This window comes from Nyctereutes procyonoides, unplaced genomic scaffold (assembly GCF_905146905.1).
Source record: "Nyctereutes procyonoides isolate TBG_1078 unplaced genomic scaffold, NYPRO_anot_genome, whole genome shotgun sequence".
NCBI lineage: Eukaryota > Metazoa > Chordata > Mammalia > Carnivora > Canidae > Nyctereutes > Nyctereutes procyonoides.
Window position 1 is genome coordinate 64,080,721 of NW_026575046.1, and position 13,037 is coordinate 64,093,757.

Consider the following 13,037-nt stretch of genomic DNA (forward strand, 5'->3'; position numbering starts at 1 on the left):
TGTAGTAGCTCCAAATTGGAAACAACCCACATGCCTTTAATGGTAAATGATGAAATAAACCTTAGTACTTCCATACCATGGAATACTATGCAGTAATAAGAATTACTGATTTACACCTCAACTTGAACGGATCTAAAGGGAATTATGTTGAGTAAAAATACCACAATATCAAAAGGTTATATATCTACCATATGCTCCTATTTATATAACATTCTTGAAGTAACAAAATCATAGAGATAGGAGAACAAAATAGTAGTTGTTAGGTATTAGAGTTGGAATTGAGTGGGTAAGGCTATAAAAGAATAATGTGAGGGAATCTTCTAATGTAATGGAACAGTTTTCTATCTTGATTGGGATAGTTGTTACATAACTCTATACATGTGATAAAATTGCATAGAGTTATACACATAAGTAAGTATAAAACTGGTGAAATCTAAACTCTGTAGATTGTATTGATGTCCATTTTCTGGTTTGGTTATTGTATTATATTTATGTAAGATGTTCCATTGGAGGAAACTGGGTAAAGGGTATGTGAACCTCCTACACAATTTTTTTTGAAACTTCCTGTGAATTTGTAATTATTTCAAATTAAACACTTTTTTAAAAAATCAGAGGTATTCTTACCTTCCAAGAGTATTACTGTTTCTCTGAGTAAACTGCCTACCAATATGTGTATTTTTTTCTATTAAGTATCATTGATATATTGCTTTTGTTCTTTCCCTGTTAGGAAAACCTCCTGATGAGAATTCACTTCCACATTGCTGATGAAACCAAAGAGGATATATGTACTGCCCAGCACTGCATCTCCCACCAGAAATTTGCAATGACATTGTTTGAACAGGTGAACCTTATCTCTATCTTCATTACTTCTTTTATTCTTCAAGAAGAAACAAATGCTGGGATGTAGGGTATTAGATGGGTGCCAAAACAATTAATGATTGTGGCTGCTTCATTTTGCTTTTTTACTCTGGGCCCAGTGTGTGTGTACTAGCTGTGGTGCCACTTCTGATCCACTGCCTTTCATCCAGATGGTGCATTACATCTCCACTACTTCCCTTTGGTGAGTCTTAAAGTGTTCTCTCTACCCTTGGGTACTCCTTAAGTGATTGAGTTTTAACTGATTGCATCCAAATAGCTTATATTTTTATTGCTAAGACTATGCTATATTGTAGGAACTCAGAACAATAACTTTAAAATAACCTTTGTTTTTTCCTCCTTTCCCAACCATCTCCTTTTCTTAGGTTCAGTTCTGGTCCTTGCTAGGTGGGAGGTGAAATGAATTCTTTGAGCTTTAGATTTTGGAACAGGCAGAAGTGCTCATTGTGTTTGGGACACTAAAGCTGGCCAGGACAAGGGGTTTTGGTATAGTGGGCAGTGGAAGAAAATCAAACTTGTGAGTTAGGAGTTTGCATAAATAATCTATTTGATTTAGTTATAACTCTGCATAACTCCTGCCATCATTCCCTTCCATTCCCCATCTTGAAGCAATCAGGCTATTTGTATGCTGGAAAGACGAGAAAAACCCTCACCAAGCATGTTTGGTGAGCTGCTGCAAAATGCCAGCACCATGGGGGATCTGCGGAACTGTCCGGTGAGTTAAGTCAGAGGTAGGGCTCAGGGTGGGGAGGGGATCCCTGGGATTAGTGGAATTTAGGCAGAGCCAGTGGGAAACATTTCAAACTAGTTTTATATATGTATTTCAGAGCAACTGTGGAGAAAGGATTCGGATTCGCCGTGTGTTGATGAATGCACCACAGATTATCACAATTGGGCTGGTATGGGACTCTGACCACTCAGACTTGGCAGAGGATGTCATTCACAGCCTGGGTACCTGCCTTAAGCTGGGTGATGTGAGTATTAGTTACCTATATATCTATCTGACTTAAGAGTTCTTATGTCTTAGTATTACTGCTTAAGGGCAGTGAACACTAAACACAAAGGTATGTCCTAGATGACAAATATTATAGAGTTTTGGACAAATACTTGTTATATGTGTACACATACATGTGCATGAAAGTACCTGCTCACATACCTCCTTTGGGTAGGTGGCATAGGCTTTTAGAAAAAAATGGGATGACATTGGCCTTGAAAGACAGAATGGGCAGAGCATGGCTACTAATAAAAGTCAAGCAATTTATAGAGTTCTTGTGTACCCTACTCATGGTTTGTTTATACCAGTGTAGAGTGAGGAGGTGTATTCAACTATAGGTGTAATAAGGTCAAAGTAGTGAGCAATCCTAACTAGAGCTGTGATGGGAGGTAAAGGGGTAAAGGTTAGTGACCTGAGTTTCACAATACAAAATTTACTGTGAGGAACCATTGTCTGTTGAGAAGGTAATGAAGTAGCTTGAAAGAGAATATAGTGGTTTAGTGGTTTTCTGTGGATCTATTCAGGGGAATAGGGGGAAAGACTTCAAGTCTGGGATCCTTAACCTTATTAGCTCCATGCTCTAGTATAGGTACAGCCAGTGTTTTCCTTCAGTTCAAGAGAAGAGCCAGAAATTCTGTGGTTTCTTTTCTACTGGTTTCTTTCTTTTCCAGTCTTGTGACTAAGGAGATCCCTTGTCATTCTTTAATGTCACTAAGCCATGACTGAGAATAAATGAACTGTCTGGGATCTTATTTTAGGTTTCCTTCCCAAGGAATCTCTGACATGAATAAGTTATGCATAAGTAAATCTCCTTTTTCTAAATTTCTATAGTCTACGTCTTCTTTATGGTTCCCTTTGTTTTATTTTTATAATGATTTTCTCATTCACATAAGTTTCTCAGGGCAAACATCCTTTTCATCAAATTTTTTTGTATGTCTCGTAGATCTTGGGCAGCCCGGATGGCTCAGCGGTTTAGTGCTGCCTTCAGCCCAGGGCCTGATCCTGGGGATCCAGGATCGAGTCCCACATCGGGCTCCCTGCATGGAGCCTGCTTCTCTTTCTGCCTGTGTCTCTGCCTCTCTCTCTCTCTCTCTCTGTCTCTCATGAATAAATAAATAAAATCTAAAAAAAAAAAAAAAAAAAAAGAACTTAAGGCAGTGCTAGATGTCTACGAATTGAAATGCTGATAACCAGCCTGGTGGTATTGCCCCTCCTAAGAGCATTTTTACCCCTTAGTTAGGGTCTCCACAGGAAATTTATATTTGTGATACCAGTTGATAAATAACTTTTGAAACTTGGGTGTTTTGTTTTTGTTTTGTTTTGTATTTTCAACTTTCTTGGCTCCTCTATAAGCACCAGCAATAAAATATTATTGAAAGTATGAAGAAACATCACTACCTTACCAGTTTACCAGCTACTGTCTGTCTTGCTTTTCCCTACGTTTTGTCTTTTTAGGATAATTTCTGATGATTAATATGGACTAGAAAAAATTTTAGACTGAATATTGGAGAAGGAAGTCAATACCTTAATAAGAAATGATGGAATCTACTGAGAGATGATGTAAGAGGGTTGAGTGACTTTTTTCTATTCTCTTCTTTCCTCACAGCTGTTTTTCAGAGTGACAGATGACCGGGCCAAGCAGTCTGAACTGTACTTAGTAGGAATGATCTGTTACTATGGCAAACATTATTCTACATTCTTTTTCCAAACAAAGATCCGCAAATGGATGTATTTTGATGATGCTCACGTCAAGGAGGTAGGAATATTCAAGCCCTTCTTGAAGGTTTGGAGACTGCAACAAAAAACTAAGGATAATTACTTGTCTTCTTGTTTTCAGTGTTTATTTTCATAATTTTGATGTCTATTTACTAATCTACCTATTGAAATTATGAGAGTACCAGTCTTACCTTCTCCAGTAGATGACAAGTTCCTTAAAGATAAGATCAATGTATTTTATTATTTTCTGTGAGTCTTCTCACCATGCAGTCAGCACAGTTCTGTGTTTATAGTTGGCAAAGTGATTTTTTTAAAATGTCTTAATTGGTTGATTTGAGCGAGGACAGTACTGATGCTTCAAATTAGGTTAGAAGGTTAGCATGAAGTTCAGAATTTCAGACTCGGAGTTATCAGTGAGAAATACTTTGTCCCAGAGCAGCTACAAATTATTCTCTGATTGTTACCTCCCTAAAATACCTTAACATGTTTTGGGGATAGTATAGGGGAAAAAATGGGGCTATGATGGTATTTAAAGCTGGAAACTTGTTACTATCTAAATCTGTGACTGAAGTAGTTAAGGTGATCTGGGTGAGTTTAGGAAGCTTCTTGAGATATGGTTAGCAGCTAGGAGACACCTGATTGTAGTTTACACCAGTCTGTGGACATTAAGCAGTGTCTTATACAAATAGTAAAGTCTGACAATTTCTTGATTGTCCATCTCTTTTTAGCTGTTGTAGTTTTGGGCAATTTGTATGAATCCCTTGAGCTTTAGTGTTTTTATTTAAAACATAATACTTATATTAAATAAGATTTGTAAGTAAAAAGGATACCTGTATTAGTTAAAATAATAACTTAGTTATAAATTTGCTGAACATCTGTTATGAAATAAGCACTATACTGGTTGTTCGACTTTCAAGAGCACGTCATCTCAGAATGTGATTGGTTCAAGTTTAAGAGGTGAGTTTAGAGATTTAAGTGGATTGTTCTTTTCACGGCTCTTCTGTCGCTCTTTTCCATTCTTTGGCAGTGGTGAATCCAGCTCAAAGCTATGGCCTAGGCTCAGCTGTCTATTCTAAGCAGTTTCACATTTTATGTCCTGCCATGTGTGAACTCTGAAATGGATTGTCGCTTATTCTAAGGCAGTCTGTGAGAGTTTCTGCTTGCTCTTTAGCTTCATAAAAGTGATTTTAATATTTAGGAGAAAATTATATAATTTATAGAATGATAGAATTGCAAGTTTCAAGCAAGGGCTTTAATCTGTGAAAAGAAATTGATCACCAAGGCAGCTGAAGTCCCCTCACAGCATATTCACCTTTGAGAACTTTTATTTATATTTCACAACTGAATTGATGTTTCACAGGAATAAAAGTAATTTTATTCATCATTCCTGTCTTACAGGGTTTTATTGCTTTCTGAAAGGATTTAACAACAACAAAAAAAGATCTAACAAAATTTTCATGAAATTTAGGTCTAAGGTCTCTTTTGTGATCTTTTTACTCAATTCTTGTCTTTTTATCTTTTGTATTTCTTTAGAAAAACAGAGTAGAAAGATATGTTTTAATGTGGATATGAAATATAACTGTCATGTTTTTCTGATTGTTTCTGGTTCAGATTGGGCCCAAGTGGAAGGATGTGGTGACCAAATGCATCAAGGGGCATTATCAGCCTTTGCTACTGCTTTATGCAGACCCCCAGGGTACCCCCGTGTCCACCCAGGACCTGCCTCCCCAAGTTGAGTTCCAGTCTTACAGCAGGACGTGCTATGATAGTGAAGATTCAGGTGAGCAATCTTTACCTCTTTACCTCTTCCTTCTTCCTTCCAATGTGATCACTGGACAGTTAGGACTCATACTTAATCATGAGCCTAGCACATAATCTATCTTGTAGAAAGAGGATCCATTAGAGATAGAAGTGCCAACTCGTGCTGAAGCCCAAGGTATGCCAGGCTTTGCTTCTGTCAGCCTTCAAGAATGTGTTGCCTAAGTCACCTGGCCCTGATTCAAAAGTGAGAAGGCAATTAGGTTGATTTAGACTGAAATAAGAAGTTTTTGAGAGAGACTCAATGTTTAACCTTCTAATATTACTAAAGATGACTGATTCAATTTAACAGTGACTTCATTGAATCGTTAAGACCATGAAAAATAATTCTTTTTGTAGAAAAAACTACAAAACTAGTCATTTTGGGATAAGAGTTTTTTGTTTTAAAATGCCAAGTGGAGTAGTAATATTCCTCAGCCTGTGAAGCAATTTTTCACTTCTAATTTGATTGTTTGTAATGTAAATCATGTTTTCCTGTAGAAATAATTTGTAGCTTCATGGCTAATGTCACAGGCTAGCCCATAGAGGCTTATGATATATTAGAAATATAACCCTAATGATTTTGGCTTGATTTCTGAAAAGGAGGAAAAGAAATATTCTTTTCCTCTTCTAGATCTAGGACTGTCCTGGAGTATAATTTTGAAAGAGAAGACGCTTGTCCTTGGAATTTTTTTCCTTCCCTTTTGTACCTTCCTCCTGCTTGATACCTGGTGTTCTTCCCAGCTTTGTACCTACCCAGACCTGCTCTACTTTTTCTCCCTTCAATCAAACACCCATTTCCACTGTTGTGCTTATCTCAGCAAGTCATTCAGAGGAAATTAATCTGATTGAACTAATCTACTCTAAAGTATAAATAATAGCCCCATAATTTCTCAGATAAAGAATGCTTACAATGTCAATTACATTTTTTAAAGTGGCATTTCTGGCAGTATAGGACAAAAATTATGGGATGGGAAGCAACTGGTTATGTATGCCAGGTCGGCCTGGGACTCTCCATCTAAATAGATCTTACTTTTCACAACTTTTTCCTTTCTTCCACTTTTCCCCATAGGTTTTCTAAAAGCCCCACAGTTTTTTCACAGTGGCAGGCAAAGTGAGGGCTTCAGCAAGGTAGGGGCAGGAGTGGGAGGAATTGTTTGTATGTCTGGGTTTATCTGAAGTTGGGTGTTGGGAAGAATGGCTCTGGTATATCCTTCTCACCCTTCCATCTAGGAAGTTCTTGCCTTATGGACCTTTGTTGCCATCCAACTCTCTTTGCCTTCTCTCTGTCACTGTCCTTTTCTCTTTCCTTACTTTTGCATATGTGTCTCCTCCTTCCCTCAGGGAGGGAGCCCTCCATCTCAAGTGACACTCGAACCGATTCTTCAACGGAGAGCTATCCCTACAAACACTCCCACCACGAGTCTGTGGTCAGTCACTTCTCTTCTGATTCTCAGGGGACAGTCATCTATAATGTGGAGAATGATTCCACGTCTCAGAGCAGTCGGGACACAGGTAGGGAGTTATGTAGTGGACTCTGCTTGCCTGATTCAGTTCTTGCATAGAGATTCTCCCAAGAAAAAGAAGCTGGGGCAAGTCAGAAATGTTTGCCATGCAAAGGCAGAAAGGCCCAGAACCTGGGTAATTGGGTGGCATGAAAAGAAACAACACAACTCTGAATGAATGATGATATTCCATTGCACATATTCCTCTCAACACCAGCATGTGAATAAGGATGATTGTGATATGATTATTGATGTGATTATTTATTCCAAAATCTGCTTTTTTTTTCCTGCTATATTCTTCATTCCTATCCTTCTCATAGTATTTCAGTAAGCCTTTGTCGTCTTGCACCTCATCATGTTTTCATGCTAGACTTTATCTCAAGCAGAAGGCTTTGAGACAAGTGGCATATTTATGGGTATGGGACACTTGCTCATCATTTTGCTGGGCTTCCTGAAGGACAGAAAAGCAAACGAAAGAAAACTAGCCTGTTTGTTATTGTGAGTTCCACGCAGAGGACATTCTCAAACTGTTCTGTTAGTCTGTAGAAGAATGTGTTGTCAGTGGAAGAAACTAATACAGGATATAAAAGGAAGAACAGTGAGTGATTCACTGCTCTGATGAAAAGTTTATCACTTAATGCATATAACAGTGCCCATACTCTTAGAGACTTGGGAATTAGTGAGCTCATGGCTTCAGATTGGTGGTTCATACTCTTTGCTTGGCTTTTTTTTTTTTTAAGTTTCTATTTAAATTCCAGCTGTTAATGTACAGTATAATATGAGCTTCAGGTGTATAGTATAGTGATTCAGCGCTTGTCATACAACACCCTGTGCCCATCACAAGTGCACTCCTTAATCCACATTAAAGGGATCACTATTTCCCACATCCACCACCCCCCCACCCACCTCCTCTCTGGTAACCATCAGTTTGCTCTCTTCAGTTAAGACTGTTTCTTGGTTTGTCTCTCTTTTTTCCCCCTTTGCTCATTTGTTTTGTTTTTTAAATTCCTCATATGAGTGAAACCATATGGTGTTTGTCTTTCTCTGACTGATTTATTTCATTTGGCATAATATTTTTTAGTACCATCCATGTCATTGCAAAGGACCAGATTTATTTTTTTTTGACTTAGTAATATTCCATAATACCCAGCAGGTAAAGAAGATATGGCGTGTGTATGTTTGTATGTATATGTATATATGATTGTGTGTGTGTATATATATATCATAATCACAATCATATATCACATATCATAAATGTGTGTATATATACACATCATATATACATGTATGTACATGTGTATTATATATACACACAATCATACACACACACACACACACACACACGATATACCATATCTTCTTTATCCATTCGTCAGTTATGCTGTTTCCATAATTTGGCTATTATACAGGATGCTGCTATAAACATCCGGGTCCATGTATTCCTTTGAATTAGTATTTTTATATTAAAAATAAAAAAGGGAATTTTAAACATTTTTGAAAGTATACAGAATAGTAAATACTGCCCCTCCATGGATTCCTTGCCTAGTATCAGTAATTATAACTTATGGCCAGTCTAGTTTTATCTGTACTTCTACCTACTTACCCGACTCCTGGATTATTTTGAATCGAATTCCAGTTATTATTTCACCTATTCCATAAGTATTTTTTGTATGTACCTCTAAAGCAGGAAATCACTTTTATTTTAATTTAATTTAATTTTTATTTTATTTTATTTTATTTTATTTTAGGAAATCACTTTTAAACATCATTATTAGGGGATCTCTGGTGGCTCAGCGGTTTGGCACCTGCCTTTGGCCCAGGGCGCAATCCTGGAGTCCCGGGATCGAGTTCTGCGTTGGGCTCCCGGCCTGGAGCCTGCTTCTCTCCCTCCTCCTGTGTCTCTGCCTCTCTCTCTCTATATATATATATATCATGAATAAATAAATAAATCTTTAAAAAAATAAACATCATTATCACGCTTAAAAATATTAATAATTCCTAAAAACCATGCATAACCAATAAGTATTGAAATACACAAATATAAGTGTCATAATTTTTTTAATGGTTTTGTGTGCTTGATTCCAAATTCAAGTGAGGTCTACGCATTGGGACGGATTGATAAGTCTTTTATATTTCTTTTAAACTATAGGTTTCTCCTCTATTTTTTCCTTGAAGCTGATTGTTGAACAACTAGGTAGTTTTTGTCCTATAGATTCCCCACCTTCTAAAGTTTGCTGATAGTATTATAGTAGCATATTTCTCTATTCTGTGTTTCTTGTAAATTGGCAGTTGGATCTAGAGGTTTGGTCAGATTCATGTTTGATTTATTTTGATGACTGTTGCATAGATGTCTACTGCAAAGTATGATATTTTTTAAGACTGTATTTATGAAACTGAATAAAAAAGAAGCCAAATAACAGGATAAACAAGGCCTATTTTCTAGGAGAGTCAGGTTTATGTTAATAGTTTGTGAATGGCTGGGGGCCAGGGAGCATGCTCCCATTGGTACATTTGCAGATTTAGTTGCTCCAAGTGACTTCCTCCTTTCTTAAATATTTCTTTTGGACCCGAGGTAACAAAGGACCAGATAAAAGCAATAAAATATTACATTGGTAATTTATTGAAAATAGGTAGCCATCTCACTATACTGCTGATACCTGAATATGTACAAAAATTTTCGTATACTAAAATATGAAAACAAATTAGCTCTTGGTACCTTTGAGAACCTAAAGGGTTTTCTCTAAACTTGTTTTCTGATTTAATTCAGTTGTTTAATTCACCATTGGCTTCCAGCAGTTTAGATGATTATATTCTTTAGAATCTGACCTTTGCTTTTATCAAATCATACATTTGATATGATTTGATATGATATGATTGATATGATTTGAAATGTACAAATCATACATTTTATCATACATTTCCATCATGGGGGCATGAAGCGCAGAACAAGTTATATAAAAGAGCCTATATCTCCTGGGCTTCCCAGCGATTGGGTGAAGCCAAGTTCAGTACAGCACTCTTTGGGGACGGGACTGAGGATTATTCAAAGTTCAAGTGTCCTTTTAAATGATTCACATTTAGGGTGCCTGGGTGGCTCATTTTGTTAAGCATCTGCCTTCAGCTCAGGTTATGTATGATCCCAGGTCCGAGTCAGGGTCCCTGCTCAGCAGGGAGTCTGCTTCCTCTCCCTGTGCCAGTCCCCCTGCTTGTGTTCTCTTGCTTTCTCTCTGTCAAATCAATAAATCAATAAATTAATCTTTTAAAAAATGATTCACATTTAAGGACGGTTTAGAAATGAAAATTAAAGGCGCCCACAATCAGAGCAAAAGCTGGGGCACCTGGGATAATACCAGATGTAATAAAAATTAGGCTTTACTTGGTATGTGTTGCTAAACAAAAGGAAAGCTCTGTCTTTTATATACGAGAGTGAAAATATGTTGATACATGACATTTTTATGCAATCTTTAAAACTGTCAACTTTAAAAAATTACCAAGTAATGTGTCCTTCTGGGTCACCTGGAAAGATTATAAACAGGATCAGACCTGGTAATTGTTCAGGAGACATTGTAAATTTGGAAGCCTCCATGAAATACTTGAGCTTCTCTACATTTATCTATTGAGAGCTTCCTGTTATACTTAAATCAGATGACCTTGGCCCCTATAGCTTCTGATTCATGGGTATACTAAATTTGTGGCATTGCTATGAATCCCAAAGGGAGATTAGATTCTTAAGATTATGGAGGTCAGTCCCAGATACTAGCTTACCCCCATTCTTTGTTCTTTCAGGACACCTGACTGATAGTGAATGTAATCAGAAACTCACATCCAAGAAAGGGTCACTGATAGAACGCAAGAGGAGCTCTGGCCGCATTAGGAGGAGAGGTGATGAGCCACAGACCTCAGGGTACCACAGTGAAGGCAAGCCACTCTGCACTGTTTGTCTTTCTTCATTCACTCTGGTGAACTTGTGTCATACTACAGACTGACTTTTCCTTCCTGATCAAAGTGCTGTCCTTGCTTTCACACTTTGGGGTCTGGGTATCCATTTTAAGCATTTATATTTGTTTAATTCTTTGTGTTTTTAGGAGAAACACTGAAAGAGAAGCAGGCTCCTAGGAATGCCTCTAAACCATCCAGCAGCACCAATAGACTAAGGGATTTCAAAGAGACAGTCAGCAATATGATTCACAGCAGACCATCCCTGGCTTCTCAGACCAACCTAGGATCTCCCTGTGTAGGGAAGGGAGGAGACCAGACCGACAAAAAGCCTCCTAGGAACCTGTCTTTACACTCTCGTGATTGGGAAGTAGAGAGTACCAGCAGTGAGTCAAAATCCAGTTCTTCTAGCAAGTATCGTCCAACGTGGAGACCCAAACGAGAGTCTCTGAATATTGACAGTATCTTTAGTAAGGACAAAAGGAAGCACTGTGGCTATACCCAGCTTAGCCCCTTTTCTGAAGATTCAGGTGAGGAGATAATTAGGGAAGAATTGGGCTTTTGAATAAAGTTGACTCATGTATTTAAAAAACCTGGATTTTTCTGGTAGACTCAGCAAGGTCCATTTTTATGCTGATGTTGAACCTTTTGGAGATAGGAATGAGTGAGTAGTGAATGAGAACCTTTTGGAGATAGGAATGAGTGAGTAGTGAATGAGTAGCTAGCTGGAGGGAAGGGTTGGTTGTCTTAATTTGAGGCAGATGCTAAATCCACCTCCTTTTTCCCTACTTGTCCTTTGATCGGGATAGCTAAAGAATTTACACCAGATGAACTAAACAAGCCACCTACTTACAACATTAAAGCTAGTGGACCAAGCCCCCAGTGCAAGCCCTGGGGCCCAGCACGGCCAGGCTCTCACCTTTTAGAACAGCACCCTCGCCTAATACAGCGAATGGAATCTGGCTATGAGAGCAGTGAGAGGAACAGCAACAGCCCTGTCAGCTTGGATACAGCCCTGCCTGAGAGTTCCAGTGTCTGCAGGTATTGTTTGGCCTTTGAATAGCGGCATTGTCCCTTGCAGCAATGTGAGTCACCAGGAGGTTTTTCAACTCAGATAGGTGGAGAAATGGACTTTATTACCATTTTGTGAGCAAAATATTTTGCTTTATCAACTTTTTAAAAAAATGGAAATAAAAAAAATAAAAAAAAATGGAAATAAAGTTGATATACCATGTTATATTAGTTTTAGGTGTATAATATAGTGGTTGAACAATCTGTATATTATACTATGCTCACCACAATAAATGCCATTACCATCTGTCACCATGGAATATTATTACAATATCATTGATTGTATTCTCTGTGCTGTACTTTTCATGCCTGTGATGTATTTATTTTATAACTGGAAATCTGTACCTCTTAATCTCCCTCAGTTATTTCACCCTTCCCCCAACCGTTTTTCCCCTGGCAACCACCAGTTTGTTTCTGTATTTGTAATTCTCTTTCTGTTTTTTGTTTGCTCATTTGTTTTGATTCCACATAAAAGTGAAATCCTATATAGTATTTGTCTTTCTCTGTGACTTATTTCACTTAGCATAACAATTACCTCTGAGTCCATCCATGTTGTCATAAATGGCAAAATTTCATTCCCTTTTTATGGCTTAGTAATATTCCATTGTTTATATATACCTCATCTTCTTTATCTGTTCATCTCTTAATGGGCACTTAGGTTGCTTCCATTTCTTGGCTGTTGAAAATAATGCCACAATAAGCAAGGGGATGCTCTGTCAACTTTCTATGGCAACAGCACCCTCTGCTGGAAGAAGGAGCAAAGACATTTGAGAAAGGAGAGAACTTTATTATATGTAAAATAATTATTTAGTAAATAATGTGATGGAAAAATTAGTGAATCAAAACCTATAGTTCTATAATCAGAAACAGAATAGTTATTTATTTTTTCATTTAGGATAGATTCTTTTTTTTTTAAGATTTATTTATTTATTTATTTATTTGAGAGAGGTGGGGGGGGCAGACACAGGAGGAGGGAGAAGCAGGCTCCATGCTGGGAGCCGATGCGGGACTTGATCCCGGGACTCCAGGATCGCTCCCTGGGCCAAAGGCAGGCGCTAAACCGCTGAGCCAACCAGGGATCCCCTAGATTCATTTTTTTAAGGGTCACAGGGTTTCTGTGTTTTATAAGCCAATGATATTTA

At 37.8% G+C, this 13,037-nt stretch overlaps 1 protein-coding gene across 19 annotated transcripts in view; it reads left to right on the top strand.

Moving 5' to 3' along the window:
- The window catches only part of USP54 (ubiquitin specific peptidase 54), a 123,907-nt gene that overhangs the window by 83,749 nt on the left and 27,121 nt on the right, over positions 1–13,037 (top strand). For 15 of the 19 annotated variants that reach the window (XR_008664358.1, XM_055325067.1, XM_055325065.1 and 12 more), the window contains 10 exons: positions 728–841; positions 978–1,060; positions 1,486–1,591; positions 1,704–1,850; positions 3,477–3,626; positions 5,198–5,366; positions 6,728–6,898; positions 10,675–10,806; positions 10,974–11,354; positions 11,634–11,865. Coding sequence is in view for 18 of the 19 variants with exons in the window: in XM_055325067.1 (XP_055181042.1) it covers positions 728–841; positions 978–1,060; positions 1,486–1,591; positions 1,704–1,850; positions 3,477–3,626; positions 5,198–5,366; positions 6,728–6,898; positions 10,675–10,806; positions 10,974–11,354; positions 11,634–11,865 (1,685 nt within the window). In the remaining variant the exon portion in view is untranslated. The remainder of the gene's footprint in view (positions 1–727; positions 842–977; positions 1,061–1,485; positions 1,592–1,703; positions 1,851–3,476; positions 3,627–5,197; positions 5,367–6,727; positions 6,899–10,674; positions 10,807–10,973; positions 11,355–11,633; positions 11,866–13,037) is intronic. The other 4 variants (XM_055325073.1, XM_055325074.1, XM_055325078.1 and 1 more) reach the window with 1 other exon arrangement.